At 34.9% G+C, this 27,803-nt stretch overlaps 5 protein-coding genes and 2 non-coding genes across 9 annotated transcripts; 5 read left to right on the top strand and 2 right to left on the bottom strand.

Moving 5' to 3' along the window:
• Window positions 1-145: 145 nt before the first annotated feature.
• Window positions 146-218, top strand: TRNAK-CUU. Its single transcript has one exon. It is a non-coding gene; the product is annotated as a tRNA-Lys (tRNA).
• A 510-nt stretch (window positions 219-728) lies between these two features.
• Window positions 729-801, top strand: TRNAK-CUU. The gene has a single exon. It is a non-coding gene; the product is annotated as a tRNA-Lys (tRNA).
• Window positions 802-1,637: 836 nt separating this feature from the next.
• LOC111800760 (transducin beta-like protein 2) lies at window positions 1,638-8,423 on the bottom strand. Of its 2 annotated transcripts, XR_002816017.1 has the most exons (11): window positions 8,128-8,423; window positions 7,356-7,461; window positions 6,437-6,497; window positions 6,030-6,325; window positions 5,532-5,671; window positions 4,469-4,543; window positions 4,255-4,345; window positions 3,343-3,546; window positions 2,738-2,782; window positions 1,990-2,162; window positions 1,638-1,865 (listed from the first exon to the last, which is right to left on the bottom strand). XR_002816017.1 is itself a non-coding variant. In XM_023684594.1 (10 exons), exons 1-10 carry the CDS (start codon window positions 8,332-8,334, stop codon window positions 2,083-2,085), a joined length of 1,305 nt encoding a protein of 434 aa, XP_023540362.1. In that variant the 5' UTR covers window positions 8,335-8,423; the 3' UTR covers window positions 1,684-2,082. The 2 variants fall into 2 exon arrangements, 1 of the variants encoding a protein (XP_023540362.1); XM_023684594.1 differs by having other exon boundaries at window positions 1,684-2,162.
• A 1,681-nt stretch (window positions 8,424-10,104) lies between these two features.
• On the top strand, window positions 10,105-13,430 carry LOC111801160 (probable protein S-acyltransferase 14). The gene is made up of 7 exons (XM_023685156.1): window positions 10,105-10,640; window positions 11,078-11,297; window positions 11,403-11,494; window positions 12,366-12,489; window positions 12,567-12,652; window positions 12,786-12,851; window positions 12,934-13,430. The coding sequence occupies exons 1-7, from the start codon at window positions 10,431-10,433 to the stop codon at window positions 13,057-13,059; spliced, it is 924 nt and encodes a 307-aa protein (XP_023540924.1). The 5' UTR covers window positions 10,105-10,430; the 3' UTR covers window positions 13,060-13,430.
• An 852-nt stretch (window positions 13,431-14,282) lies between these two features.
• Window positions 14,283-15,251, bottom strand: LOC111801162. The gene is made up of 2 exons (XM_023685157.1): window positions 15,157-15,251; window positions 14,283-15,064 (listed from the first exon to the last, which is right to left on the bottom strand). The coding sequence occupies exons 1-2, from the start codon at window positions 15,214-15,216 to the stop codon at window positions 14,447-14,449; spliced, it is 678 nt and encodes a 225-aa protein (XP_023540925.1). The 5' UTR covers window positions 15,217-15,251; the 3' UTR covers window positions 14,283-14,446.
• Window positions 15,252-20,163: 4,912 nt separating this feature from the next.
• On the top strand, window positions 20,164-22,247 carry LOC111800602 (pentatricopeptide repeat-containing protein At2g45350, chloroplastic). 2 transcript variants are annotated; one of them, XM_023684372.1, is made up of 3 exons: window positions 20,164-20,229; window positions 20,303-20,406; window positions 20,471-22,247. In XM_023684372.1, the coding sequence occupies exons 2-3, from the start codon at window positions 20,306-20,308 to the stop codon at window positions 22,218-22,220; spliced, it is 1,851 nt and encodes a 616-aa protein (XP_023540140.1). In that variant the 5' UTR covers window positions 20,164-20,229; window positions 20,303-20,305; the 3' UTR covers window positions 22,221-22,247. The 2 variants fall into 2 exon arrangements, with proteins under 2 accessions (XP_023540140.1, XP_023540141.1); XM_023684373.1 differs by having other exon boundaries at window positions 20,303-22,247.
• A 775-nt stretch (window positions 22,248-23,022) lies between these two features.
• LOC111800502 lies at window positions 23,023-26,979 on the top strand. Its single transcript, XM_023684220.1, has 7 exons — window positions 23,023-23,161; window positions 23,249-23,371; window positions 24,012-24,229; window positions 25,215-25,358; window positions 25,643-25,860; window positions 26,344-26,602; window positions 26,692-26,979. The coding sequence occupies exons 1-7, from the start codon at window positions 23,086-23,088 to the stop codon at window positions 26,818-26,820; spliced, it is 1,167 nt and encodes a 388-aa protein (XP_023539988.1). The 5' UTR covers window positions 23,023-23,085; the 3' UTR covers window positions 26,821-26,979.
• The last annotated feature ends 824 nt before the right edge of the window (window positions 26,980-27,803 follow it).

Genomic DNA, 27,803 nt, shown 5'->3' with positions numbered 1-27,803 from the left:
GAAAAAAAGTTTTGTGCCTTTTGATTTGGCAATTGATATCCTCTCATTAGATAGTATGTAGTTGAGTTTGACTGAAATAGTGCAAGATTAGATAATAATAAACAAGTATGCTGAGTTGTTTTGGCCTATGATTCACATCAAAATTGCCCGTCTAGCTCAGTTGGTAGAGCGCAAGGCTCTTAACCTTGTGGTCGTGGGTTTGAGCCCCACGGTGGGCGGTATGTATTTTTTTTTTGTAAAAATTGTATTAAATATTAGTACTAATATTCCATTTTGTCTTTTAAAATTTTCATGCTAAATACACCCGCCAGTTTCTTTCTTTATCTACTTAATTTTCCTTTTAGGAGGCCACAAGGTTTTGCTGTTATCAAAATAATTACCAGTAGACGGGCGAAGGTAATTTTTTTAATTCCATATCATATTATATTCCGCCCTCTTTGGTCCACTGATTTCTTTTCTGAGATTTGTTTTTGACTACTTAATACTTGAATTTGAATTTGTGATATGTTCTTTAAGCTAAATGTTTTAGTTTGCTTCACTTTCATTTTACAAATGAAGGATTTCACTGGATTGTCCTATTTCTGAATATCCTATACAAAAATTATAGAAAACAACATACAGAAATGTTGTAAAACTATAATTTACAAAGTTTTGTGCTTAGTTGAGTTTGGCTGAAATAGTGCACCTTAGAGCTGTGTAACAATGGATTATAATTGTTAGCACCGACTGCCCGTCTAGCTCAGTTGGTAGAGCGCAAGGCTCTTAACCTTGTGGTCGTGGGTTCGAGCCCCACGGTGGGCGGAGATATTTTTTTGTCGGTTTTGGAATTAGAAACAAAAGTAATCTTCCATGCCACGAAATTCTGAAGAGACAAACATCTATGTTAGGTTAGATTGAGTGAAATATTTATGTAGTTGTGTTCCACAAAAACATTACTTGATTAGATAAAAATAGATTTCTGGTAGGTTTGAAAAATATTTCTAAAAAAGAACTTTTTAAGAGTAAGATTGGGCTATTAGCTTTGCTTGGGTTGCTTGAGTTCACATCAATTTAAGTCTTCATAGATTGGAAAGGCTTACAAATTTAATTCATGACTATCAGATTAAATTGCCTCCCCATGGTTTCATATTGGAAAATTCAGACATGTAAAACCATATTTATTTGTTTTAAAGGAAAAAAAAAACACAGTTTCTACAAACTGTTTTGGCCAGCATAATTAGGAAGCAACTCTAGGTTAGATTATAATATAAATACTTTTTGTGCGATTTACGATAGACCGTATTTAATTTCACTTATAGAAATACAAAAAAATGTACCTCCCACTCCCTACGATCTGGCCTAAATCTTTGGGTAGGCTTTGCAGGAACAACAACAATAGTTGCATGAAGCATGTGGAATTTCTTAGTACCGTCATTTGTGAAGTCCCTCCGAAGAATTTAATTATTCTTTTTTCTTTTTAAACAGAATTTTGTTTTCAAGTTTTAAAAGAATTCACATGAAAATATCTTAACAAAACTACCTTTTTTTAAAAAAAAAATTATTCTGTATTTGCTTTTTTGAAAGGGAAAAAAAAAAAAAAAAAAAAAACGAAGTTTAAGAGTGTAAGAAAAGCAAAATAGAGGGAAAAGAAAGCATAATGTTTTAACCAAATCCACATCTAATTCTCTACACAAAAAGAAGAGCTACAAACCCTAATATAGCTTTTACACACAGAAAACAAAGTACTGTGGGTATGAAAAGTGCGAACTTCAAAACCTAAATTCAGTTCCAAGTAGAAAAAGACATGAAATAAATGAACACAAACCCAAATTTTTTGAAAAATCTCTCAAATCACATAGAGCATCATCATCATCAACCGTCCCTTGCTACAAAAGTCAGTAAATATATAATAATTATCCGATTGCTAACATCTCTTTTAATCACTTACTATTATTTTCCCGATTTATGTGTATCAAAAGGTCGATATTGTCAAAGAGGTCAAAATCGAACCTGTGTAAGAATCGACATCGACCACTACCGTTGGAACTTGTCGACTTTCCAGTATTGGGGTAGCCAAAGTTACGTTTAATCTTAGCCAACAAATCAACTCAGTGAGGGTGCTGCCCATAGCTTTACTTTCTTGTCCACACTCGCAGTAGCCAAAACCAGTACTCTTTTACCTCCTGTTCCAAAACAACATTTTTTTTTTATTGTAGATTTATCAGCCACTCTCACCCAATAGGGTAAATTAGAAAAGCATAAAAGCATTTTTAAAAAGTTATAACAGCTGGCCGATATTGTTCTCTTTGGATTTTCCCTTTTGGACTTCCTCTCAAGGTTTTTAAAACGCATCTGCTAGGGAGAGGTTTCCACACCCTTATAAAAAATGCTTCGTTCCCCTCTCCAACCTATGTGGGATCTCACAATCCACCTCCTTCGGGACCCAGCGTTCTCGCTGGCACTCGTTCCTCTCTTCAATCAATGTGGGATCTCACAGTAGTCGTTTTCTTAAGATTTCGAATTCAATAATTAATATCTTTTGCTTTTGTACGACATTTAAGATATGGTCAATATGCGAAGTAAAGTATCGTTTGATTGTCATCGTGAAACCAAAAGAATACATTTCTTTATAACTTTGTCTTTTATTCTCAAATCGCTATATATATATATATATATAGTGTTTATATTTTTGTAATTCTCTCGTTTTCATACTAGTCAGATTATGAGATAATTAAGAAGAAATGGGAAGAAGTTTTACCTGATGGGATAGGCTTGGGTGCCCACGATATCCATGTAATGTCACCTGCATTAGGAATTGAAGCTTAGTATAGTATCCGGTCATCTGAAGGTTTCAAGTTTCAAAGAAATGAACTCCATTATGGAAAATATAACTAATTTTTAACTTATATTTGAGAATGCACTAAAGCCTGTCTACGGTACTTAAAAGGATATACAATATCTATTAACACAATGTTCTTAACTAGAATGACAAAAATATAGTAACTAGCAAAAAGGAACAACTCGTCCGGGTATATGTAAAACAACCTGACAGGCGACCGAAAATGGTAGGACTACCTCTAACACAAGGCCTCCGATACTGTCACTTGATCAAGAAATCAGGTCATACTAACTAAAGTCTTCCGATCATAAATCCTGGATCTTTAGGTTGGTTCTTAAACTAAACTGATTCTTACTGACTGCTAGTGGTAGTCCTACGTCAGAGGGTTAAACCATTTTTTAACGTGTCGGTGAACACCGTACAAATTTTGAAATTTATTTTTTGTTAGTCGTACTGGAAAATGTTCCCAAACAAGTATTTTTTTGTAGATAGATGGTGCAAAGTAAAAGATTAGTTATACATACCATCATGAGCTTTCTCAGCTGTGTCCAAAACCTTTCCAGTTTCAACACATAACCACTGCAGTGTGGAACCATGTGTTACTGCTAGTATCTTCCCATCGGGAGATATATTGAGACGATCATAATACAAGGTTGCCCCATTTGAATCATGTAATGGAATTGGGAACACCTTGAGAGTTTTCGGGTCCTCGTCGAGATGGTACCGCACTTGAAAAACGAAAACAATGAAATTATAGATAAAAGTAACATGTCAGTTGCTTAAAGTCATCTAGTTATCCAGGTTAACATGAAACCGAAAAACATCGCCAATCAATCAAGTCAAGTTTTTATTCAAGTAAGAAGTAGTAGCATCGTAGTTATAACAAAAACATGACTTATCATATGGCAAATTTTCAACTACAAATGTAAGATACAGATCATAGGTCAGTCGGTTAGAACTGTCCATGATGATGATATACGTGTTTATGTATAACGTTAGTAGATATTGTCCTTTTTGGGTTTTTCCTATTGGGCTTCCCCTCACGGTTTTAAAAACGTGTCTGCTAAAGAGAGGTTTCCACACCCTTATAAAGAATGCATCGTTCTACTCCCAACCGACGTGGGATCTCACATTATGCATATGTATATCAATTGCAACATTAACTGACCTTACTTTTTGTATTTGTTTCAAGGGAAGAAGACAATAATTATCTCAACAACCATAAACTTTCAATTACTTCATCAATTGCACCACAAACTTTAAGTAAGCTTTGAAACTTTAACCATAAACTTAAGAAGTGTTGCAAATTTTCTCCTTCTAACAAGTCCTCGTTCAAAAATTTTCTAATGCACGTTGAATGAATTATATAAAGTATATGTATGACATAAAATTGATAAGATTTCAACAATGAAAAATATTGATATGAATCTACGTACCATTAATATTCCAAATTCTCATTGAACCATCCTTTGATGCAGTGATGATTTGCTCTGAGTTTGGAGTAAAACATAACCAAGTCACCGCACTCTTGACAACAGAAAGAAAATGTTAAGTGAGAATGAAGTTAAAATCATCAAGATATATAAGTTTTCTATAAGATCAAACTAACTAAATCACGTTATGAATTTCACAAAATCTCTGAACAACAACCTTGTGTCCTTTCAGCTGCATAACCCTCAGAACCTCCTTAACTGAACCATCTTTTGAGTAAACAACCTCCCATACCTGCCAAAAACAAATATATTGATGAAAAAAACGTAAAAGTGTGGCCTTATTGATTGAATATATACGTAAAATCAAGTATTCATAAAGAAATACTAATATTGTGATGGTAGTTACTTCTTTTCTTAGTAAAATTGAAATGGCTTCAATAAATTAAAATATGATATAACGAGCTAGAATGACTCTAACGTCAACTGTAATTCATATTCACTTAGGACGTAAGAACATATGATATCAGGCTCAAGGTGAGATCCCACATCAGTTGGGGAGGAGAACAAAATATTCTTTATAAGAGTGTGGAAGCCTCTCCCTAGTAGACATGTTTTAAAAACCTTGAGGGGAAGCCCGAAAGGAAAAGCCCAAAGAGGACGATATCCGTTAACAGTGTGCTTGAGCCGTTACAAATGGTGTTAGAGTAAGACCCCAGGCAATGTGTCAGCGAGGAGACTGAGCCCCGAAGGGGGCGAACACAAGACAGTGTGCCAGCAAGGACGCTGGGTCCCAAAAGGGGGTGGATTGGGGGGTCCCACATTGATTAGAGAAGGGAACGAGTGCTAGCAAGGATGTTGGGGCCCGAAGGGGGGTGGATTGGGGGGTCCCACATTGATTAGAGAAGGGAACGAGTGCCAGCAAGGACGTTGGGACTCGAAGGGGGGTGGATTGTGAGACCCCACATCAGTTGAGAAGGAGAACGAAACATTCTTTATAAGGGTATGAAAACTTTTCCCTAGCAGACACGTTTTAAAAACCTTGAGGGGAAGCCTGGAAGGGAAAGTTCAAAGAGGATAATATCTGCTAGCGGTGGGCTAGGACCGTTACATAAAAGATGTCCAACCACATAGAATTGTATCTCAAACTTGTGCTTTGATAATTTTTCCTTCAAAGGTACAGCTCAATTTTCCACTCGTGGGACAATAAAATGAGATATAAACTTGTAGCCAAATCTAGAGAGAAGAAAATTCTCTAATATGCAAATGCCAGAATTAGTCACCTTCACATCTGCAGTAAAAGCAGCTGCCGCAATAAAACGCCCATTTGGTGACAAAGTAGCCATGGTATTTTTCAATTGATTTGTGTCAACATCACCCAACAGCTTTCCCGTTTTTGCATGCCAGAGTCTAATATCAGTTCCTATAAAACATTTTCTTATATAAGTACTTCTACATAAGACATAACTATGATGGAAAATGCAGAAAATCATTGAGCAGATTCGATCACACGTTTTAACATTTTCAATCATTTGATCATGATTTAGCACATTGGCAGTACTCAAGTTTGAAAAACAGCATTCATGTTCCTCCAGAATTCTATGTATGACAAAGAACACATTCAACACTAATAATTTGTGGATCAATTTAACCACAACAATGATATAGATTTTTAAATCTCCAAAAACAGAAAGTTAGACAGACCACAAGGCGAATAAAAGAAAGTAAAACATTATTCACATGTCTTCTGCTTGATTGTTGCATGGACAATGTTAACGTACCTTCTGAACAAGAAGCTACAATTGTGCTCCCATCAGCACTGCCATAACTAGCAGTTGCACCTACTAAGGTCAGAACAGATTTTTTATCGTGCACCTTGTGATTTTCCCACTTGATTTCAGGAAGAGGGAGCTTAGTTTGCTGTTTGGTTTCATCTGAAGCTTTAGCTTTTTCTTCTCCATACATGTACAGAGAAGAACCAGAAAGACCTTGAGAAGATATAATGACTGAGGATGCATCATCACCAAATGCGACTGCAGTTGGATGACCTCCAGCAGGCACATTAATTCTCAAGAACCTGCAGAAATGTTAATGTCGTATAAATAATGAATTAAAATTCGAAGTATTCTTTATTAGTACTCAGAAAATATATAGATACAATACAGATTTGGAAAATGGATTTACATACTTGAAACTTTTACTTGATGCATCATCCAGCTTAAATACCCTGATCATTCCATCACCACAGGCTGTTATAACAATATATCAGACAAGATCATGAATAAAGGAGGAGAAAAAAATCTTTAATAAATTATACTGAAATGCATTGAAATGAAACATTGATCAAACAATGTGTATTAATTATGATAATCCAGTTAGATAACTATTTTCATTTTAATGAATGGAAACTAAATTATACTTTCTACTTCCAGAAACCAAAAACAAAGCCCCGATCTGCTACAAATTTGGATGCCACAATTAAGAAATGAATTCCAACACCAATTATTGCCAAGTTTAGCAATAACAACAGGAAACAGAATAGAGTATCAGCTAAACTTTGTCTAAGAAAACAAAACCAAGGCACCAAAATTGACGACAGAAGTTGTTGGGCATGCAAAATAACAAGAAACATATCTGCAGCCTTCAAAGGTGAAAACATACTGGCAAAATAAGCCTCCGAATTGCATTAGGATGTAATACCATTGGAAAATATGTTAATAACAAGTGAGGATCAAAATTTGAAATGAGCATCTAGTATGAAGACACGATGCATGTGCTTGATATTAAAAAAACATACCATGACACATGTGCTCGATAGCAAATGAAACACATTGAATCCAGTTAATGAACTAGAAAAGTATACATACGCAAACTAGATATGTTTAGTCTAATAAAGGCTTGCTTGGAAAATGATTTTACTGAGGGAATTTAAGTTGAAAATTCTTGAGCCATGAGCATAAATCAAATGGAGGCGGGGGACAAGATTCACATTCTAACAGTCTTAGTTAAATAGTTTTCCCCTTCCATCGCATGGCATATTAACAACGGCAGCAAGAGGTAATATCATACAGAAAAACCATTTGAGATAGCAGGATGAACCACGTTACCAGTCGCTAAACTACTTCCATCTGAGGAAAAGCATAATCCAGTTACAGAATCTCCATGTCCTTTTAATGTATTCAAATCCAACGGATGATGCTTCTTGTTTGGATCCTACATTCGACAAGCAAAAGAGGATAAGCTGAGCGTAAGAGAAATATCAAAGCTGCTTCATATGAAGCTAGAAATTAATACTTTACTGCAACATTTCAATCCGAATACACCTTTATTTCTCTGCAGATGACATTAGGATTAAAAAAAAACCAAAAAACATGCTGACCGTCATACAGCTTCTGAATCTAAACAGATCAAATGCAAAAAGGAAATAAACAACGTCATTGAACTCAATATAGCCTTAAGCTCGAGGTAGTTCATAAACAGCTATCAATGAATGTTTTACTGAAATGTTAGCAGATTATCGTTATGATCCAGTAACAAGAAAGAGGAAGAACATTTTCGCGGAGGTCCCATGAAAAACCAGCAGAAAATCGTGATATGAATCTAGTACATTTCGTTAAACAAATAAGTTATGACTCAAAAACAATTAGATGGCGATCATTGGAAATAATTCGCACGTCTCCAGCACAATTAGATCAAATCGGCGATATGAACGATGATCCGTGAAGAATACAAAATCCATTCCGCCGTACATGCAGCTTCGAAACCTATCACAAGATGAAGCAGCTAGACCTAGATAATCTAAAACATCAATTACGCACTGAACGATACAGTACAAAATTACAAGAATTCCGTTCTCATTTCATGCAATTTATCATGAACCTTATCGGAGGAGTGAGAGTGAGATTTGTAGTGAGACTTCTTAGTCTGAAGCGGCTTTTGGTGCTTCTTCGGATCCGACGGAAGCTCTGGATGGGAAATGGTTTGGACTTCGGATCTTCGCTTGCTAAAGTAATTAATGAAGAAGACGGCGGCAATTAGGGCACCGAGAATCACTGAGATAACCGGAATCAGCAGAGCAGAATCCATTGGTAAACACGCAGAGATGCGGCAACGGAGACGAAGACGAAGAAATTGGTGATGGACTTCAAAAAGGATGGTTGGAGTAAGAGGGGACGTATATATAGAGGAAGGGAAAATGAAGATTATCTGGGAAACAAACGATCGAATAAATCGAAAATATTTTTTTAATTATATTACGAGTTTTTTATTTTTAAATTACGGTCTGATTTTTTTAAATAGAATTAAAAATTAAAATTAAGTAGTGTATTTTTTTTTTTTTTAAGATATTTGAATTTTTAATTACTTTTAATTATATATTTTTCTTTGAATTAAATTGCTTTTATTTGAAACAAATATCAAATATTCTAACAAAATAGGATTAGCACAGACAAATTAGTGTTTTTTTTTTCTTTTTATATTTTTAAAAAATAAAATTTAGAGGTGATCGTAGAATTTTTTTTTTTTNATGTTACGAGAAAGTAGGTCTATGCTTGAGCTCCGTAGAAAAGAAAGCAACGTAGACATTAGAACATCAGTAAATGAGAAATTGTAAAAAATGGAAAATTTAGTTCGGTTTATACCGTACCTTCTATTTTGGATAAAAAAATATTTTTAAACAGTGAATATGTTGGGACTTGGAATTAAATGAAAGGATCTTATCGAGATCGATGAACAATGTTTTGAAGCGATTTTGAATGTGACAACATGATTTAACCGTTAAAATTTATCTACAAGTCCTTAATCCTTGATGAACAGTGCAAAAAAAAAAAAAAAAAATCTAAAACTCGTGAATCTAAGATCATAGATTGTATAATAAAAAATCGAGTAAATTAGGATTATGCGTAACAAATGCGGTTGAATGATGTGTATACTGATAATACAACATTCTTTAATCTTCTTTACGAAGGTAAGGAAGGTTAATGTTACTTTTAAAATTTTATAAGTATTTTTTAAATATAGTACTAAGATTGGAATATTTTTTAATTTTTTTTAAATAGAAGGGTATTACTGGAACATAAAATCATTAAAATTTTAAATATATTTTTTAATTTTTTTAGTAAGAATATTTTAATGTTTTTTTTTTTATTTAAGATAATTTGAGAATATTTTTTAAATAAATTACGAAGTATTTATATTAATTTAACTTTTTAATACATAAAAGAAAAAAATAATAATGAAAAACATTATTTCATGCAAAAGTCAAGTACTAAAATATCCTAGAGCCCTTTATACTAAAAATAGAATAAATATAATAATTTAATCAATCCTCCCCCATATTAAAAACAAAGTATAATTAATTAATTAATTAATTAATCTGAAATATAATTTTTTTAGATTTATAACTTTATCTATGTCTCTAGTAGGCACTTACGAATCTTAAGGACATTTAAAGGTCAAATTCCCAAAAATTGACCAAAATTAGGGAATAAAAATTTATTCTACAATGTTTATTATTATTATTATTTTTTAAAAAGCTTTTTTTATATTATTATTTGTTTATTTTTATAGAATAAAATGCTGTTTTATTGTCATGAATGACGACAATAATCTATAAATAGAAATTTCATATTAAATTCAATTGTTTTTTATTAGATAAAATGCTGTTTTATTAAATAAATCATATTTCAATGCTAATTCAATTCATAATTTTTATTTTATTAATCAAAATATTTTCAAAATTTATAGTTAATTGTGTAATTAAAAAAAAAAAAAAAAAAAAAAGAAAAAAAAAAGCAAAAGATTATTATTATTATTATTATAATTATTATTATTATTATTATTATCTCCACTTTTTCGCCGTGGAATCCAGAAGCCCATCCCATCTTCTCCTCCGTCGAAATTCCGAGAAAGCGATACGCTAAATTCGATCCCTTCGCTCTTAAATTTGCAGTCTCCAAGAAAGCGAAACACTGAAGAACAAACACGAAAATCGTCAGATTTTCAACCCATTTTCATTTTGATTTTCCTTTTTCTTTTTTCTTTCCCTAAAACTGGAGGAGCCCAGCTGATTATTGGGTCCTCCCAGATCACGACGAGGGCTCCGTCGGAAATCGCCGTCGGAACCGTTGTGGTTTGGCTTCGTGAACTTTCCGGCGACCTATTTGGGATCTTTTTCCCGAGTTATGCATAGATCTGAACCCGCCATGGCTTGGAACGTCTTTAAGTTCTGTACGGCCTTGCGAGGTCTCGGTTCGATCATGATCCTTTTGGTTCTTGGAGTTGTCGGTGTCACCTATTACGCCGTCGTTTTGACGAACTATGGCCCCGCTCTCTACGACGGCGGCCTCGATTCTCTCATTGCTCTCGCCGTTTTGATCTCCTTCCATTGTTTGGTAAGCTTCGCCTCAATTCGTTTGAATTTTCATTTGTATTTCTCTGTTTGGAATTTGTAATTGCCTGATTGTTGTTCTTGTGCTGCTTTATAAATAACATAGCGCCTTGTTTGGCTTGTTCTCTGTCGTTTTTTCCCCCATTTTTACAATCTCTGTCGGACTCAATTTTACCGTCAATTTGTCTTTATTTATCTCGAATTCTCTCAGTTAAACATTTCTTAATCTGGAGTGTTCATTTGTGTGGTAAAGATCAAATTCATCATTCTCTTATCTAAAATTGCTTGTTCCTGTGGAAATTGGAATAATCTTTGATAATATTTCATTATTCTGTTAAGTTTTGTGGATTGAAATTAGTGAATGAAGGGATTAGATTTGAAGGAGTTGTTTGATTCTTAGATTTTGATTGAGGAGATATGTAAGGATTTGATGTTATGCAGTTGGTGATGCTGTTATGGAGTTACTTCTCTGTTGTTTTGACTGATCCGGGTTATGTACCGACCAATTGGAGGCCTGCTTTTGATGAAGAACGAGCGGAAGGCGACCCGTTGAATACAATGGAGTTTAGTATTTTGCATCCCGAGCTATCGAATCAAAGAATACGATATTGTCGAAAATGCAATCACTTGAAACCACCCCGCTGCCATCATTGTTCTGTTTGTGAGTAGTGCATTTGTTTGTCACTTCATATTTGTATGTTAAGTTATCGTATAGTCTTGCGCTGTCGACTATTTCGATGCGAGATTTACATTGTTCTTTGTTTAGGTGGGCGATGCGTATTGAAGATGGATCATCACTGCGTGTGGGTCGTTAATTGTGTAGGAGCTTTGAATTACAAATACTTCCTTCTGTTTCTGGTATGTTTATTGCACTCGGAATTCGAAAAGATTTTTACGTTTTTCAGCATTGAAATATTCTTTCTGATGGCTGGGCAATGTTATTTCATTATCTAAGCACTTTATTAGTGAAATACGAGACTACTGTAATAGCCCAAGCCTACCGCTAGCAGATATTGTCCTCTTTGGGCTTTTCCTTCCAGGCTTCTCCTTAAGGTTTGTAGAATTGTGAGGTTGACGGTGATACGTAACGGGCTAAAACGGACAATATCTGCTAGTGTAGGTTCGTATTTGTTACAAATGGTATCAGAGCCAAATACCGGGCAGTGTGTTAGCGAGGACGTTTGATCTTGAAAGGGGGGGGGGTGGATTGTGAGATCCCACATTGATTGGAGAGAGGAATGAGTGCTAGCGAGGATGTTGGTCCCGAAGGGGAGGATTATGAGATCCCAGATTGATTGGAGAGGGGAACGAGTGCCAACAAGGATGCTGGGCCCTGAAGGGGTGGATTGTAAGATCCCATATCGGTTGGAGAGGAGAACGAAACATTCTTTATAAAGGTGTGGAAACCTCTCCCTAGCAGCCGTGTTTTAAAAACCTTGAGGGGAAGCTTGAAAGGTTCTATAGAGGACAATATCTGCTAGCGGTGGGCTTGAGCTGTTACAAATACGATGCTAGAAATGGCGATTGGCTCAAGTAAAACGTGTCGATAATACGAAATACTAGAAATGGTGAGGTCTGATCCAACAACTGTCTTTCTTCTATTACAACGAAATGTTCTTTAAGTTCAGATTATGATTTTTCAGTTTCGACCGATCTCGACTTTTCTTGATATCTAGAAAGACGACATTTAGTATTATCATTTCTTAATCTTTGTTCAATTCCCTTGCAGCTGTACACTTTTTTAGAGACGAGTCTCGTGACTTTGTCGTTGCTACCGCACTTTATCACATTTTTCAGTGAAGGAGAGATACCCGGAACCCCTGGTACCCTTGCCACGACCTTTATCACCTTTGGTAAGCTTAACAAGCATTCTCTAAACCCGTCAACTATTAGCTTTTTACGAGCTCGTGACTATCGCTTATTTGTTCAGTCTTGAATCTGGCATTCGCGTTGAGCGTTATGGGGTTCTTGATCATGCACATATCTTTGGTGGCTGCAAATACTACAACAATTGAGGTATTGTCTTTTTGTACACTTAATTTGGGACATAGAAATATCCGAAAACCGAAATTTCGTCATCGGCTTCTCGTATGTTGAAACCAGGATGATTTGGATACTTCTAAATGCTAATGAAAACGTTTAAATCCAGGCTTATGAGAAGAAAACGACACCTAAATGGCGATACGACCTTGGTCGGAGGAGAAACTTTGAACAGGTTCGTTAAACATTTTGAGTCATTTCAAAAAGTTAGAACCGTACATCGCTAGCGATCTGATGTTCTGAAACTGCGTATATAGGTGTTCGGTATGGACAAGCGCTACTGGTTGATCCCAGCTTATTCAGAAGAAGATTTACGACGAATGCCAGCACTCCAAGGTCTCGAATACCCGTCGAAGCCCGAGTTAGAATCACAAGAGTTCTAGGAAGCCCTCAAGCAAACCCACGTAACTTAGTCGTCGTGCAAGGGAAATATGGAGTTCCCAGCCAAACCGAACACGATCCTCAACCTAATTCTAGCGCAACAACATTCAATCTCACACACGATAGAAAGGGAGAGGGGGAGAGGCATCTAACAATGAAGAAAATCGACAGGCAGAACGTGAACAGGTTTTAAGGTAGTCGGGTTAGCTTGAGCTCAATACTTGTTCTAAAATAACATATTTTCGGGACGGTCGGTCGGTCGGTCGGAGAACCTCGAGAATTGGCGAAAATGGCAATGTTTCCAAATGTGCAAGATGCTTTTCCCTGTAATCCTTTGTTTCTATAGTTGTTGATACCACGGGTGACCGGACAATCTCTGAGCCAGCATTCGGTTCTGGTCCGATTTTCGACTTAGGAAAATTAAAAAAAAAAAAAAAAAAAAAAAAAAAAAAAAAAAAAAAANAGAAATTTTCTAATTTATTTATTTATTCATATTTAAAATAAAATAAAAATAATCTGAACAAAAGAAAAAGTTGTACTTTAACCTGAAGGGCCTCGAAAGTGGTAAATTGCGCATATGCCCAAATTGTAGGAAAGAAAAATTTTCAAATATGCCCTCAGAAAGAACAATTATATCAAATTTGGCCCACCTGATGTTTACCCCTATAAAGGAGGTGCCGGAAAGGAATTTGGGAAAGAAATGAGACCCTGCAATTCTCAAATCTGGTCCTCCATGCTCACCAGTAGCTACCTACTGGCTACTATTTCGCCTATTAATTTCAAGCAATTAATGAGTTTATTGGATTTAGAACACGTGTTATTATTGTTGAGGAGAACGTGGTGTTAGGTCGAGGGAGGGACAGGAGAACAAAATATTCTTCATAAAATTGCGACCGACAGCAATATATAACGGGCTAATCAAGCGAAGTCACTAGGCGGTTTGCTAGCAAGGACACTGGCCCACAAGAGAGTAGATAGTGAGATTCAGGCGGTGCGCCAGCAAGGACACTGGCTCACAAGAGAGTAGATAAGTAGGATCCCACATCACCAGTGGTGCACTAGCGAGAACACTAGGCCACAAAGAGAGTGGATAAGTGGGATAGCGAGGTAACTGACCTCCAAGAGAGTGGATAGTGGAATCCCACATCACTAGACGGTGTGTCAGCGAGAACACTCGTCTCAAAAGAGTGGATAATGAGATCTCATATTGGTTGGAGAGGAGAGGTTTAGGTTTAGATTCTAATGGTTTCTATTTCAAAATCGTATATACATGTAATTTACATTCATGAACCTTCTTTATTTAATAAAAGAAAAAGAAATAGAAAAAAAAGAGTAAAAAACTATCCCTCTCCTTCACGTCTCTACCACGCTGCCTTGCCCATCAAGACTTCATTCACGAAACACGTGTTCCTCTCCAGAACGTAGGTCGACACGTTTGATCCAACGGCCACCCTTCGCCGCCGAGTTCGAACCGACACCACCACCGCCACCGCCACCGGGGCTTCCAATATGAGCAATTTCCAATCCTTTACCGACCGGCAAAAAAACCGACTTAACGACACGTGTCCCTCTCCGAAGCACTCCCTGCCATCTAAACCCCAAGACGTTACCGTTTCGTTCCCATGCATTTTTACATACCAAAACTGCCCCTCTCTCACTCGGCTTCGCTTCCCTCAAAACCCTAACGAAATCCTTCCCCTTACAATCCGCTACTAGAAAATCCACCGCCGCTATCATCTCCGCCAACGCCTCCACATCTCCGACCACCACTTCCAGCGGCGATTCAACTCCAGCCTCCCTTATCGCCTTCACGTACTTCGATCTCGCCCGTTCGTCTGCAACGATGCAGAGATGACGCCCGCCGGTGTGACCTGCAGCGATTGCAAGTCCGACGCTCGTGGCTACCGGACCGCCGTCCGACCAAGTCTCGACGATCAGCTTCGCGTTCCAACCGGCGGCCATGGCGGAGAGAAGCTCCGGGACGCCGAATTCGCCGAAAATCTCGCACTGCAACAAATTAAAAAAAAAAAAAAAGTAATTAGATCTGATTTAAATCTTTTATTTCATAGAAATTGAACGCAAAATCGAAATAAACTTACGGATTTGACTGTGTCCATATACGCTTTGGAAGCTCTCTCCGGTGACCAAACGAGCTTCATAATTTCTCAACTTTTTTTTTTTTTTTTTTTTTTTTTTTTTTTTTTTTTTTTTTTTTTTTTTTTTTTNATATATATATATATATATATAGAAAGAGAGAATTATGGTAGTGGGAGTTGACATTTGCACTACAGGCGATGAACCTAAAATTATTGTATTTATTTTGTTTATTTATTTATTTATTTATTTGTTGGAATTTTCTTGCTAAGGGTTTATTGACATATTTTGACTTTTACGGTATAAAAATATAGCGAGTTTGGATTTTTTTTAAAAAATTAATTTAAATTTTATTTTTCAAAAAGGTATTGTCAGTTGAACGTAATTCTTCCACAAACCAACCTAAATTTACTTTTAAAAAATTATAATTAAAAAAATATATATATATATATATATATATATATATAATAATGAAGAAAAAAGCTTTTAACTATCCAAAATAACTTATTAAAAATATTTTCCAATGTAATGAGAGAAAATAAATAAATAAATAAATAAAAATAATCATTTTCTTAACAAGTCAAATATACCCTTAAAATTTTGAATTTATTGAATTAAAACACTAAACTTAAATTAATCGTTAAATAGTTCTTTGGCATTATTTAATTTTTTTTTACTATGGTCGAAAGATGTATTTTATTAATATAGTTAGTAATTATAAAAAAAAAATTAATATTTTTTAATCATAATTAATATAGTTTCGATTTTGACTATAGTCAACTTTTTCCTACCCGATAGTTGTATGTTGTAAGCCGTTGTGGTTGTTTTTTTGCTTACATCACATATAATACCAATTTCAATCTCTCAAATCTTGCTCTCAAAACTCTCTCTCGAAATCTCTCGGCTCCCGTTTTCTAAAACTTTCTTCTTGAATCGGGACCAGAGACTTGAACATGCTTCGCTTGACCGTAGGCGACGCAAAAACGAACTGACTTAACTCACTTGTTGCTCCCGTTTTCTAAAACTTTTTTCTTGAATCGGGACCAAAGACTCGAAACATGCATCGTTTGAATTGACTTAACTCACTTACTTGAATGTCGCACAATTACAAGTTCGCCACCGTGACAAGTGGGCATTCAATCGTTTATAATTAATAAAATATTCATTAAATAAATAAGAATATTAGACTTGGTCTTAGTTTCCTAAATTAACTTTAAATTTTTTGGAATATAAATCCAATAGAATAAATTAATATTAAAAAAAAAATTGAAAACTTGTTTTTGTTTCTGAATAAAACTCAAAAAAGAAATTAAAAAAAAATTAAAAAATTAAAAAATTAAAAATAAAACAAAGGACAAGTCAAACATGTCTCTCCTTCGCAGTACAAAACAACTCATAACCGTTCTCCAAACTCCCAAAANCAATGTTCCAAAATTATTAACAAAACAAATAACAAATCCAACAACTTCATGTTTTTTTTAAGGTAATAGATAAGCTCTAATTTTATAATACATTAATTAATTTCATGTCCCCTAATTTTTATTTTTGAATTAAAATTATTACTGACTAATTTTTTTTTCTCCGATCGTTTACTGATCAAACATTCGTAACGTCGAGCTATCGGAATCATCAAATCGACTTCTATAATTAGAACAAGTCAACTTTAGTTCTGTTTTTTTCGCTCGAGAATAAATTAAAAAAAAAACCCATTATCTTAGCTGTTCGTAGATTTTTTATTTTCATATACGTAAATCGAGAAAAGACCCTAATCTATAAACTAAGAGCCACACCCCCACCACGTATTTTTCTAATACGAACTATAATCTAAAGATGTTAAAATAACGTATGATGATTTGTTTTATTTGTAACGCATTGGACTTTGAGTTATAATTTATAAGCAAGTTGGTTGGAATTTAGTGAGCCAAATGTTGCTATCTATGAGTCATTTGTTGAGTTATGTAATTTTATAAGGCCTTTTGCAACTGATAAGCTGTTGTCTTAGTTATCTCTTTAGACTTTTTCATATAAAATATTTTGGCTAATTTGGAGCCACCATTCATGAAATTGACAAATAATGTGCGTTTAATTTGGATAATATCTAATTACGAGTTTGTTGACCTAAACAGGTGCGTAAACTTTTGGATTAATACTGTGTGATTAGGGACGTTATGTCTTCAATATAACGAGATTCTTTGTAGAGGTGTTTATATGACTCGAGAACTCGACCGATCTAGATTACCTGACCCATTTTATATTCAAAAGTGTAATACTGGTTTGTTGATCTAAATGGGTGCACGAACCTTTGGATTAATATTACGGGATTAGAGTTAAATCTTCAGTATAACGAGTTTCTTCGTAGGGGTGTAGTGTTCATATGATCCAAAAACTCGACAAACTTGGACTACCCAACCTATGAGTTGGGTTGAGTTTCGATTTGCGGGTTCACCCGAACAATCTAAAAGTAGAGTTACAACTCAACCCTATCCTGCCTCTAGTTTTAAGATTATTATGAAGATTAAGAATATTTGACATTTATAACTGATGCCATCGACCCGTTGTGACTTGTGAATATCTGATATTTGAGTTTTATGAGATTTTAGTTATTAACGTAACAGGTAGATAAATTAGATTTAAAATAATAATAATAATAATAATAATAAAAAGAACTAATTGACAAGCTGACCCTGAGCGGTAAACTTTATTTGGGTTACTCAAGTCACCAACCCAATCACTTGAAAATTCGAGTTAATCTAAAAAATTACTCCAACCCAATTCGACTTAACCCATGTGCACCCCTACTTCTTCGAACTCAAACTCGAGCTTGACTAGCCATGAAAGAACTGACCACCGTTTGACAAGCCCTACCACATTAACAGGACCATACTTACGTCGACAATGACTAAAATTTTAATTATTTTAATTTAACTCACTCACTCACATCGATTCCAATTAATTCAATTTAATCTCTTAATGATTATAAAAAAAAACATTTTCGTAGAAGACGAGACGTACAAGAAGCTTTTTGGTTTATTTTGTTTTTAAATAATAATTACGATTTAGGACTTTAATAATGCAAGTATGATGATATTAATCTCATTTAATTATCCTTTATAATCTTAAAAAATATCTTCAACACGATAATCAATGTTTAATTAAGTGGGTGATTAACATAGTTTAAGTGATTAGACTATGATTTATTTCATAAATTATTAATTTGATTCTCCATCCCATATTTATATAATTTTATTCTAAAAAAACAATATGACGTCATTCGATATAATAGACGGTTTATTCTACGGAACAATGATTTAAGAAAAATATATATAATGGTGGGCCCACAATCCTGCGTGGCAGCCACGTCACGATTGAATTATAATGAGCCGTACTTTTAATTGACTTTTATTCGCAAGTCTTAATGCCGTCTATTTAATCCATATTGTTAGATTGCGTTTCGCGGCCGATTTTGACAAAAAGGGCTCCAATTAATCATTATCGAAGGATATTTTGGTAATTGTACTCGTTTTTATTTCTTTTATTTTTTAAAATATTTCGATGAAAATTATATATATATATATATATATATAATGGAAAATATTTTATGGAATGGAAAATATTATTCCTAATTAAGCTCAAAAACTAATTTTAAAAATTATTGAAAATATTAAAAATTTAAGAGTGGAGATAAAATTAATTTAAATTATAAAATATATAGAGGCAAACAAAAGTTGTTTAAAAAAAAATCTATAACGAGAAGCTTAAAAATTAAATTGATTTTAAAAATTTTATTTGTTAATATTGATAGATGAATTATTTAAAATGACATCAAAGGCAATAATTGAAAATATTTAAAATATGTAATTAAAAATAAATAAATAAATTTACAATTAATATAATCACGTTTTGAATAAGTCCAATTAAATACCTTCGTTATTTAAATACTTTTGAAAAAAAAAAAAAGTCCCATAAATAATATATATATATATCAAAGTTATCCAATAAATAACAATAATAACAATAATAATGAGGAAAGATATTCCCTTTATAATAATAATAATAATAATAATAATAATGAAAGCTATCCAAATTTCTCTTTTTGAAAAACAATCATCAAAGTTATAAAAAAAAATTGGTTTTATTTAATTTTAGGTTAAAAACATGCATTGACTTTTTTTTTTTTTTTTTTTTTTTTTTTTTTTTTTTTTTTTTTTTTNATAAAATAAAAATTAGTCAAATTTAGTTTGGTTGAATTTTAGTTATATTTATTTATTTATTTATTTATTTATTTATTTATTGTGATACAATGTAATCCACTCTTTTATAAACATTTTATATTGGTGTCCTAAAAATAGAATAAAAAATTAAAGATTTTTTTTTAATTTTTAATAGAAAAAATCAAAACAAAGTTAAAATGTCTGTCACTATGATTTAGTAAAATAATTATTTATTTTATAGAGATAAAAAAATCGAAACTTTAATAACCAAAATATAATAGTTTTAAAATTCAAACTGACAAAATTTAAAATAGTTTAAATTATTTTTATTATATTTAAAATTATTCTAAAACATATTTTCAATGATTCAAAATTAATTTTTATGGTGTTATTTTAAATTATTAAATACATGTTTTAAATTAATTCCATGATAAAAGAGCTATTTGAAATTTTCAAAATTATTTTCGAATGTGCATTTAACAATATAAATATAATTCAAAAACTCTTATAGTTTAACCGTTATACTCTAATTTTTGATTGTTTTGTTTGTAATATTTAGTCATGAATTATTTGTATTTNCTCCTCTTAAATATTTTGTATCGAACCTCATGCATTTAAAGACGTCTATCGCTCTATATTTATTTATTTATTTATTTATTTATTTATTTATTTATGTTTATATTTATGAGCTTATATTTAGTTATAATATTAGATTTTAAAAAAAAAATATATATATTTTGATCATATTAAAAGAAAAAAAAAAAAAAAACGGGAAGTAATAAAGAAAGCCAAAAATCTGAATGGCCGTTGGCAAAACCGTTGGAAGCGGGAAGTGAAGACGGCCACTCCCTCCAGCTCCAACTGCAAGTAAGTATCAGTTAAATTCCTCATCGATTCAAATTTCTCCTCTAAAGCTCAAATTAATGCTTATTTCTTCAAGCTCATGCCATTTATGGCCCTCAACTCCGTCGACCCTTCTCCTCCTTCGCAAATGCGAGACTCAGAACGACGTGAATCAAGTCCACGCCAGAATAATCAAAACCGGTCAGTTCAAAGATTCTTCCCTCGTAACCAAAATCATTCTCAATTCAATTTCTTCCCCCCACAGACCGCTTGTTGAATTCGCTCGCTACGTCTTCTTCACTCGCTATGCTGTTCAAAGAATTCGTCGGAATCATCTTGTTGATGATCCCTTTCTATGGAATGCTGTAATCAAATCGTATTCGCACGGGAATGATCCCATTCGAGCTCTGGTATTGTTCTGTATGATGCTTGAGAATGGATTTTGTGTTGATAAGTTTTCGTTTTCTTTGATTCTCAAAGCATGTGCTCGGGTGGGTTTGGTTGAGCAAGGGAAGCAGATTCATGGGTTGTTAATGAAGTTAGAAATTGGTTCGAATTTGTTTCTTCTTAATTGTTTGATTGCGTTGTATATACGATGTGGGGAAATTGAGGTTGCACGGCAGGTGTTCGACAGAATGCCAATGCAGGACTCTGTTTCTTATAACTCGATGATTGATGGTTATGTGAAGTGTGGATTGGTTGATTTGGCTCGTGAATTGTTTGATTCTATGCCTTTGAAGGAGAAGAATTTGATCTCTTGGAACTCAATGATTGGTGGGTTTGCACAAACGAAAGATGGAGTTGAGTTAGCACTAGAACTGTTTGAGAAAATGCCTGAGAGAGACTTGGTTTCTTGGAACACAATTATTGGTGGCTTTGCTAAATGCGGGCGCATAGATTGTGCGCATCATTTGTTCGATCGAATGCCGAAAAGGGATGTAATTAGTTGGTCTAACATGATCGATGGTTATGCGAAATTGGGTGACATTGTGGTTGCAAGGAACCTGTTCGATGAAATGCCTGAGAAAGATGTGGTTGCTTATAATGCCATGATGGCTGGCTATGCTCAGAATGGTTATTACACAGAAGCATTAGAAATATTTTATACGATGCAGCGACAAAGCAACTTATCTCCCGAAGAAACGACGTTGGCGATTGCGTTTTCAGCTGTTTCTCAGTTAGGACACGTCGAGAAGGCTGAGAGTATGCATAGCTATTTAGTAGAAAATGGGTTTTCATTGATGGGGAAGGTTGGTGTTGGTCTTATTGACATGTATTCTAAATGTGGTAGCATCGAGAATGCCATGTCGATATTCAGAGGCATCGATGAGAAGGGTATCGACCATTGGAATGCTATGATCAGTGGAATGGCGAGAAACGGTTTGGGTGAGTTAGCCTTCGAGATGCTGATGGAGATGCAGAGGCTTTCTGTGATACCAGATGATATCACTTTCATCGGCGTGTTGAATGCTTGTGCGCACGCCGGGCTGGTTAAAGAGGGGACGATTTGTTTCGAGTTGATGAGGAAAGTACACAAGTTAGAGCCAAAGCTACAACATTATGGATGCATGGTTGACATCCTTGGCAAAGCAGGGCTTATAGAAAGAGCATTGAAATTCATAGAAGAGATGCCCATTGAGCCAAATGATATCATATGGAGGACTTTGCTTAGTGCTTGTCAAAACCATGAAAATTTTACCATTGGAGAACCCATTGCCAAACATCTTATGAGGATGGATTCCTGTAACTCGAGTTCGTACGTTCTTCTTTCGAATATTTACACACGTCTCGGCCTGTGGAGCTCTGCGAGCAAGGTACGAACAATGATGAAAAAGAGGAAGTTAACTAAAACTCCTGGCTGCAGTTGGATTGAACTTGAGGGAGTAGTTCATGAGTTCTTGGTTCATGATAAATCTCATCCCCTTGTTACTGAAATATACTTTGTTTTGGATGGTTATGAAACATCAAATTTGCATGACGGTAAAACTGTAAATAAAGGTTCTCTCACCGAATAATTCATTTGAACTTACCATTTTTGTTTTCACCTTTGTTGAATTTTCACAATCACACTGAAACCGTCAACATGATTGTGCGACATTTACTCTTGCTCGGGAGTAAGTTGGTGAATTTAAACTTGAATCGTTGTTGGCACGAGTGACATGCTCAAGCCTCTGACTCCATTCTTAAGAAAATGTTTTGGAGAACGGAGTCAGAAAAAATCTTTGACTTTCCACACCATTTATTTTCAAACCCAATTTGATTATAGCTCGATTGGCTAGGCATCTGTCTCGATCAAGAGGTACAAGGTTCATGATGACGTCATTGACCATGGTGTCAATTAGTGAAGATGGTCAAGACTTTCCATAACATCTTCCATTTTCAAAACCAACATGATCATAACTCGACTCGTTAAAGCATATGTTTTCAATCAAGAGGTTCGAGGTTCATGGTAACATCATGGGGCTATAGTGCCCATTAGTAAAGATTGTCGAGACTTTCCATAACTTCTGTTCTCAAAACTAACATAATCACAGCTCACTTCAACCAAGACGTTCAAAGTTCATGGTAACATCATGAACCATCGTGCCGACTTTCCATAACTTCTTCGGATGACAAAACTAACCTACCTGATCATAGCTCAAAGTTAAAATATATGTTTCGATCCGGAGGTTCGATGTTCCTATAACATCATGACCTAAATTATTATAAATTATAACAATTAAATTGTTACATTTATTTAAAAAAATTATTACAATTTTGAAATTAAACGAAAGCTTAGAACAAAGAAATGTTCTTTAAGAAAAAAAAAATGAAAATTTTGAAGGGAATTCTGGAGAATAAGCGAAGGTGGAGCGCCGTCTATGGTGTCTGTGAAGAACCATGAGAATTTGCAGCGAACGGCGTCGTTTCCTCTTCCTTCTTCCTCTTCTCTTCTTCCTTCCACATCTCCTCTCCTGTCAGTTTCTCGCCTCTGAATCTCTCATATCCCTTCAAGCTTTTGCCATTTCTTGTTAATCAATCTAACGTTAAGTTCCTGATTCAGTTCTAGAGTTGCATCGTGACCTAACCTTGCAAGATCAGTCCAACAAACGAAGCAAGAAATTCGACCATTTGATTCTTGGCCCTGCCGCCGGCCAAGGCCACCCCGATCGGTTGCAATGCTCAGGTTCTTATTGCTCGCACTTATCTTCTTTTCATGCTCTAATGTCGACTTAATTGCATTAAGTTTTCTTCGCTTTCAATTCTGATTTCTTCGCGTTCGATCCAATTATTAGTTGGTTAAAATTGAGCCTCTGGTTAGCGAAGTGATGGAATTATATGATTTCGTCCTCGTAGAATGGATTTTCCTTCAGAATTTTGAAATCGTGCTCTAGTTTCAGGCTATTTTGTTGTTCTTTTACTGCAAGTATAAGATGAATGGCTTTGTAATGTGCTTCCTCTCAATGGATTTGGATCTCACTACACCGTCTCCAAGTCCTAAAAACCGGTACACCATAGGTTGGCTCCCAGCAGTTCTCCCTATAACATCCAACGGTAGATAGGAATTGAATTGTCTCACGACGTTCTAAACCCAATTCACGTACCACTTGAATCGGCAAACAACCAAACCCTTGGGACCTTCTTCAACCTCGGATGTGATGAATCGACATCGAGGTGCCATAATTTGTGCATTGACGTTGTGTGGATAATTATACACACAGAAGTACAGTTGTTAAACCCTAGAATGTTAGCTCTGTTATTGCCTCGAGCTTTTGTTAAACCCTAGAATCTTTGTGTTTTGAATGTCTGTACTCTGATTTTTGCAGGCACCAAAGCCCTCAACGGCACTCATTTCCCTACTACTCCTCATTCGGCCAATACTCGGGACAACGTTCACTTTGTAACTGTCTTTACTGTTTATAATGCTTCTCAGGATTCTAAAGTGATTAGCAGATCAACTGACGTTGTAAAAGTTGGGGATGCTTCATATAATAAAGTGGAGAGGTCGATGGCTGTTTTAAACGTCTTCATCGACTTCATTCAGGTATTCATATGCCGATTTTTCAATCAAATTTGGTGGGCTGCTAGTTGGAAGTTAGAGAGATTGATATTATGGGTTATAACTTGTAATAACATGAAAGGAGGCCTTGTTTCACCTGCAGTTTTTGAGTTAGGGGAGTAGCTCTTTGGTATGTAATTCTTTTTTCAGTCTCACGGAGTAACTATGTTGAGAGGAATATGACAATGTAACTGCCCAAGTCCACAGCTAGTAGATATTGTCCGCTTTGGCCCGTTGCGTATTATCATCAGCCTCACGGTTTTAAAACCCTAGGGAGAGGTTTCCACACCTTTATTAGGAATGCTTCGTTCCCCTCTCCAACCGATATGAGATCTCACAATCCACCCCTCTTGGGGACCCAGCGTCCTCGCTGGCACACCGCCTAGTGTTTGGCTCTGATACCATTTGTATCATTCCCCTCCAATCGATGTGAGATCTCACAGACAGGTTTTAGAAGTGACGGCCGTCTTTCGGGGTGATTTGATCGTTAGCTAGGCTGAAAACCTTTCTCCGTTTTTTGTTTCTAAAGAGTTCGATGATAGTCTATTAGCTCTTATTCTCGTCGATAGGATCCTTTTTTTTTTTTTTTTTTTTTTTTTTTTTTTTTTTTTTTTTTTTTTTTNTAGATTTTTGTATAGACTCCATGTTAAGATTGTCCTTTTTATGCCCATGTACATATAAAAAAATATAAGAAGAAAAGATATGCAACATGAACTTGGTGCTCATAATATCTTTCTCGATGTTTTTTTTGTATAAATAAGAGATTCTTTCTCTTTAACGAAAGTAGCTAGGCCGATTTAGATCGACCAAATCTACTGCCTAATTGGTTTAGCTTATTGATGTCCTTGAGTCCAATGAGGATACATTTTATAGGAGTGGATAACAGCGGGAAAAAGCATATTTAACTCAGAATCCAGCCCTTTGCTTCCTATCATAATATTTCTCGTCTAATCTATCATACAAATTGCAGGTTTCAATGCCCCAGAGTAATGTAATAATTTTAACCGATCCAGCTTCAGATCTACCGATACGCAGAGATGGAGTGGCTGTGTATCCAATACAGGGTGAATATTCACGAGACACATTGATGCTTCAAAGAATCAGGTCTTACTTGGTAAGAACATATCTCATTAACATATAGGTCGAATATTTCCACTCGAGTTTTATAGTATATTCCTCAAGATTTTTTATAAAAGATTCCTCAGAATAATTTACTACTTATAATAACATCCAAAAAGACGCATAATATGAAGGCAATGAATCAATGGACATTGTATCTCTTCACTAACTTGCAATTTGTTGCTGATGATTTTAGAAGATAATATTTTTGATTTAGAGGGGTAAATGAAAATATTTTGGGAATACCTTCCTCCTGAAGTTGGTTATGCAATTATGCAGAGCTTTCTAGATGCAAGACTTGCGGAGCAACGGCGGGGTCCAAAAAATACTGATCATTACATCTTCACGGACTCGGATATGGCGGTGGTCGGTGATTTAGGAGAAATCTTTCATAAGCATCCAAATTTTCATCTGGCTCTCACTTTCAGAAATAACAAAGCACAACCTTTGAATTCAGGGTTTATAGCTGTGAGAGGTACTGAAGATGGAATTCTAAGGTATATGTTATGCACTATATATCTGCTTTACTTTTTTTGCATTGATTCATTAGCCATTTATGTGTGATAGTTCTTATTGACTCGATACCGATGTGTGAAGGGAGAGTTTTTTTTCAAATGTTCAATAGTTTATTGAAATGGAGAGTCTAAGGGAGTGTTTATGTAACAGCCCAAGCCCACTGTTAGCAGATATTGTCCTCTTTGAGCTTTCTCTTTCAGACTTCCCCTCAAGGTCTTTAAAACGCGTCTGCTAGGGAGAGATTTCCACGCCCTTATTAAGAATATTTCGTTATCCTCCTCAACCGACGTGGGATCTCACAGTTTTTCACAAATGTTCAATAGTTTTTAGTAAAAAAGAAAATTAAGGGTGGGGCTTTTAAGTCGTGGCTCTATCATTACATGTTTCCATTGATGAAGCTGTTTACAGAGTTTCTACTGAAGAGTCGGTCTTGTAGCGATTTTAAAACGTAGACTATTATGCAGAGCTAAGGCTTTTCTCCAAGAAGTGCTGAAGATATACAGTTCAAAATTCATGAAAGCATCACGAATGCTCGGAGATCAATTAGCTCTTGCATGGGTTGTGAGGTCAAATCGTTCATTCGATGCAAGGAAATTCAGCAAACCAGAAACCTTCATAGAAGAAATTAATGGCGTTTCGGTACTTTTCTTACCATGCGCCTTGTACAATTGGACCCCTCCCGAGGGTGCAGGTCAATTCCACGGCATGCCCATGAATGTTAAGGTATCATATTACCTAAGAAATCAACAATTTAGAAGAACGAGGTAGAGTTTAGCTGTAATGTTCATAATTTTCTTAACAAAAAAATGCAGGTTGTTCATTTCAAAGGATCAAGAAAACGACTTATGCTAGAATCTTGGAACTTCTATAGATCCTCGTCCAGCATCTCGGACATGTTGTGCCTCATTTTAAGCAGTGGCCGAACGAAGTATGATTTTTAAACAAAGGTTAGAGCTATTGTTTTCTCTCTTTTGTTAGCCTCCAAATCCACTTGAGGGATCTTCTTCTTCTTGAGATTATTATTCTTCATGAATTGTTCAAAAGCTCTGTACATTATACTTTTCTTTTTTTAACTAAAAAGTTTTACATTCTTTATTGAATTCCCCAACTGATTTGTTTTTTCTTCTAGAAAAAAAAGTTATAGAAAAGATTGATTGATTATTTAGATGACTAATTTTGTATTGAATTGATATTCTTTTCGTGTAGGTTTTTTGCACTTTGAAGTCAAATATATATATATAAATAAAACATATCAATTTTAATTTTAGCTCTAAAATAAGGCTAAAATATTGAGATCTAGAAATAACTTTAGTAGGTAGAGATCTCTATGAGGCGAGATAAATGATAGAGAACCCTTTTCTGTACCCCTATTTCAATCTTCGTCTCCAAAATTTCAAGTTTTGGTAGGAATTAAGAATTGAGTTTGAGAACACTATGGAGATATAGGTTTTGTAGTAGTCGGATCAATGCACCGTACCATTTTTTAACCTTGAAAGGAGTCTTCATGAGGTTACTTACGGATGTCCGAAGTGCAAGAATAAATTCGAACTCAAAAGGAGTCCTCATGATGTTACTTACGGATGTTTGGAGTGCAAGAATAAATTTAAACTCAAATAAGATAGGATACAATCACGTGAGGCATAGGTGGACGACTAATTCTTTTACTGCTACAAGGCATGCACGGGACTAATGGAACTGCCTAGCTCGATATGATGACCTCTATATACCTTTTTGTTTTTGGTTATGTAAAAAAAGGTAGCTAGGGGATTGAGAAACCAGGAAGATTGGTACAGTTTGGGCATATTTGTAAAACAGTAATAAATTTAAGTATAGTGTATTTAACTAACGAAGAAGAACCAGAGATTCTAGACCCTTCCACAACCTATTTTGGAAGTTCTTTGTATTTATATCCAGTGCTAGCTTC

The sequence above is a fragment of the Cucurbita pepo genome, chromosome LG08 (assembly GCF_002806865.2).
Source record: "Cucurbita pepo subsp. pepo cultivar mu-cu-16 chromosome LG08, ASM280686v2, whole genome shotgun sequence".
Classification (NCBI taxonomy): Eukaryota; Viridiplantae; Streptophyta; class Magnoliopsida; order Cucurbitales; family Cucurbitaceae; genus Cucurbita; species Cucurbita pepo.
The sequence above is the reverse complement of the archived record's forward strand: the minus strand, read 5'-3'. Positions and strand labels throughout refer to the sequence as shown.

Excerpts from the sequence above, each read along its gene's own strand:
- LOC111800760 (XM_023684594.1), bottom strand. The coding sequence starts at position 8,334 with ATGGATTCTGCTCTGCTGATTCCGGTTATCTCAGTGATTCTCGGTGCC. Across the intron at positions 7,462-8,127 it reads ACTCTCACTCCTCCGATAAG|GATCCAAACAAGAAGCATCA; the intron begins GTTCATGATAAA and ends TGTCGAATGTAG. Across the intron at positions 2,783-3,342 it reads AGCTGAGAAAGCTCATGATG|GTGACATTACATGGATATCG; the intron begins GTATGTATAACT and ends TTCCTAATGCAG.
- LOC111801160 (XM_023685156.1), top strand. The coding sequence starts at position 10,431 with ATGCATAGATCTGAACCCGCCATGGCTTGGAACGTCTTTAAGTTCTGT. Across the intron at positions 10,641-11,077 it reads TGATCTCCTTCCATTGTTTG|TTGGTGATGCTGTTATGGAG; the intron begins GTAAGCTTCGCC and ends GATGTTATGCAG. Across the intron at positions 12,852-12,933 it reads GGAGGAGAAACTTTGAACAG|GTGTTCGGTATGGACAAGCG; the intron begins GTTCGTTAAACA and ends CTGCGTATATAG.
- LOC111801162 (XM_023685157.1), bottom strand. The coding sequence starts at position 15,216 with ATGAAGCTCGTTTGGTCACCGGAGAGAGCTTCCAAAGCGTATATGGAC. Across the intron at positions 15,065-15,156 it reads ATATGGACACAGTCAAATCC|TGCGAGATTTTCGGCGAATT; the intron begins GTAAGTTTATTT and ends AATTTGTTGCAG.
- LOC111800602 (XM_023684372.1), top strand. The coding sequence starts at position 20,306 with ATGCCATTTATGGCCCTCAACTCCGTCGACCCTTCTCCTCCTTCGCAA. Across the intron at positions 20,407-20,470 it reads CGCCAGAATAATCAAAACCG|ACCGCTTGTTGAATTCGCTC; the intron begins GTCAGTTCAAAG and ends TTCCCCCCACAG.
- LOC111800502 (XM_023684220.1), top strand. The coding sequence starts at position 23,086 with ATGAGAATTTGCAGCGAACGGCGTCGTTTCCTCTTCCTTCTTCCTCTT. Across the intron at positions 23,372-24,011 it reads CGATCGGTTGCAATGCTCAG|GCACCAAAGCCCTCAACGGC; the intron begins GTTCTTATTGCT and ends TGATTTTTGCAG. Across the intron at positions 25,861-26,343 it reads ACTGAAGATGGAATTCTAAG|AGCTAAGGCTTTTCTCCAAG; the intron begins GTATATGTTATG and ends ACTATTATGCAG.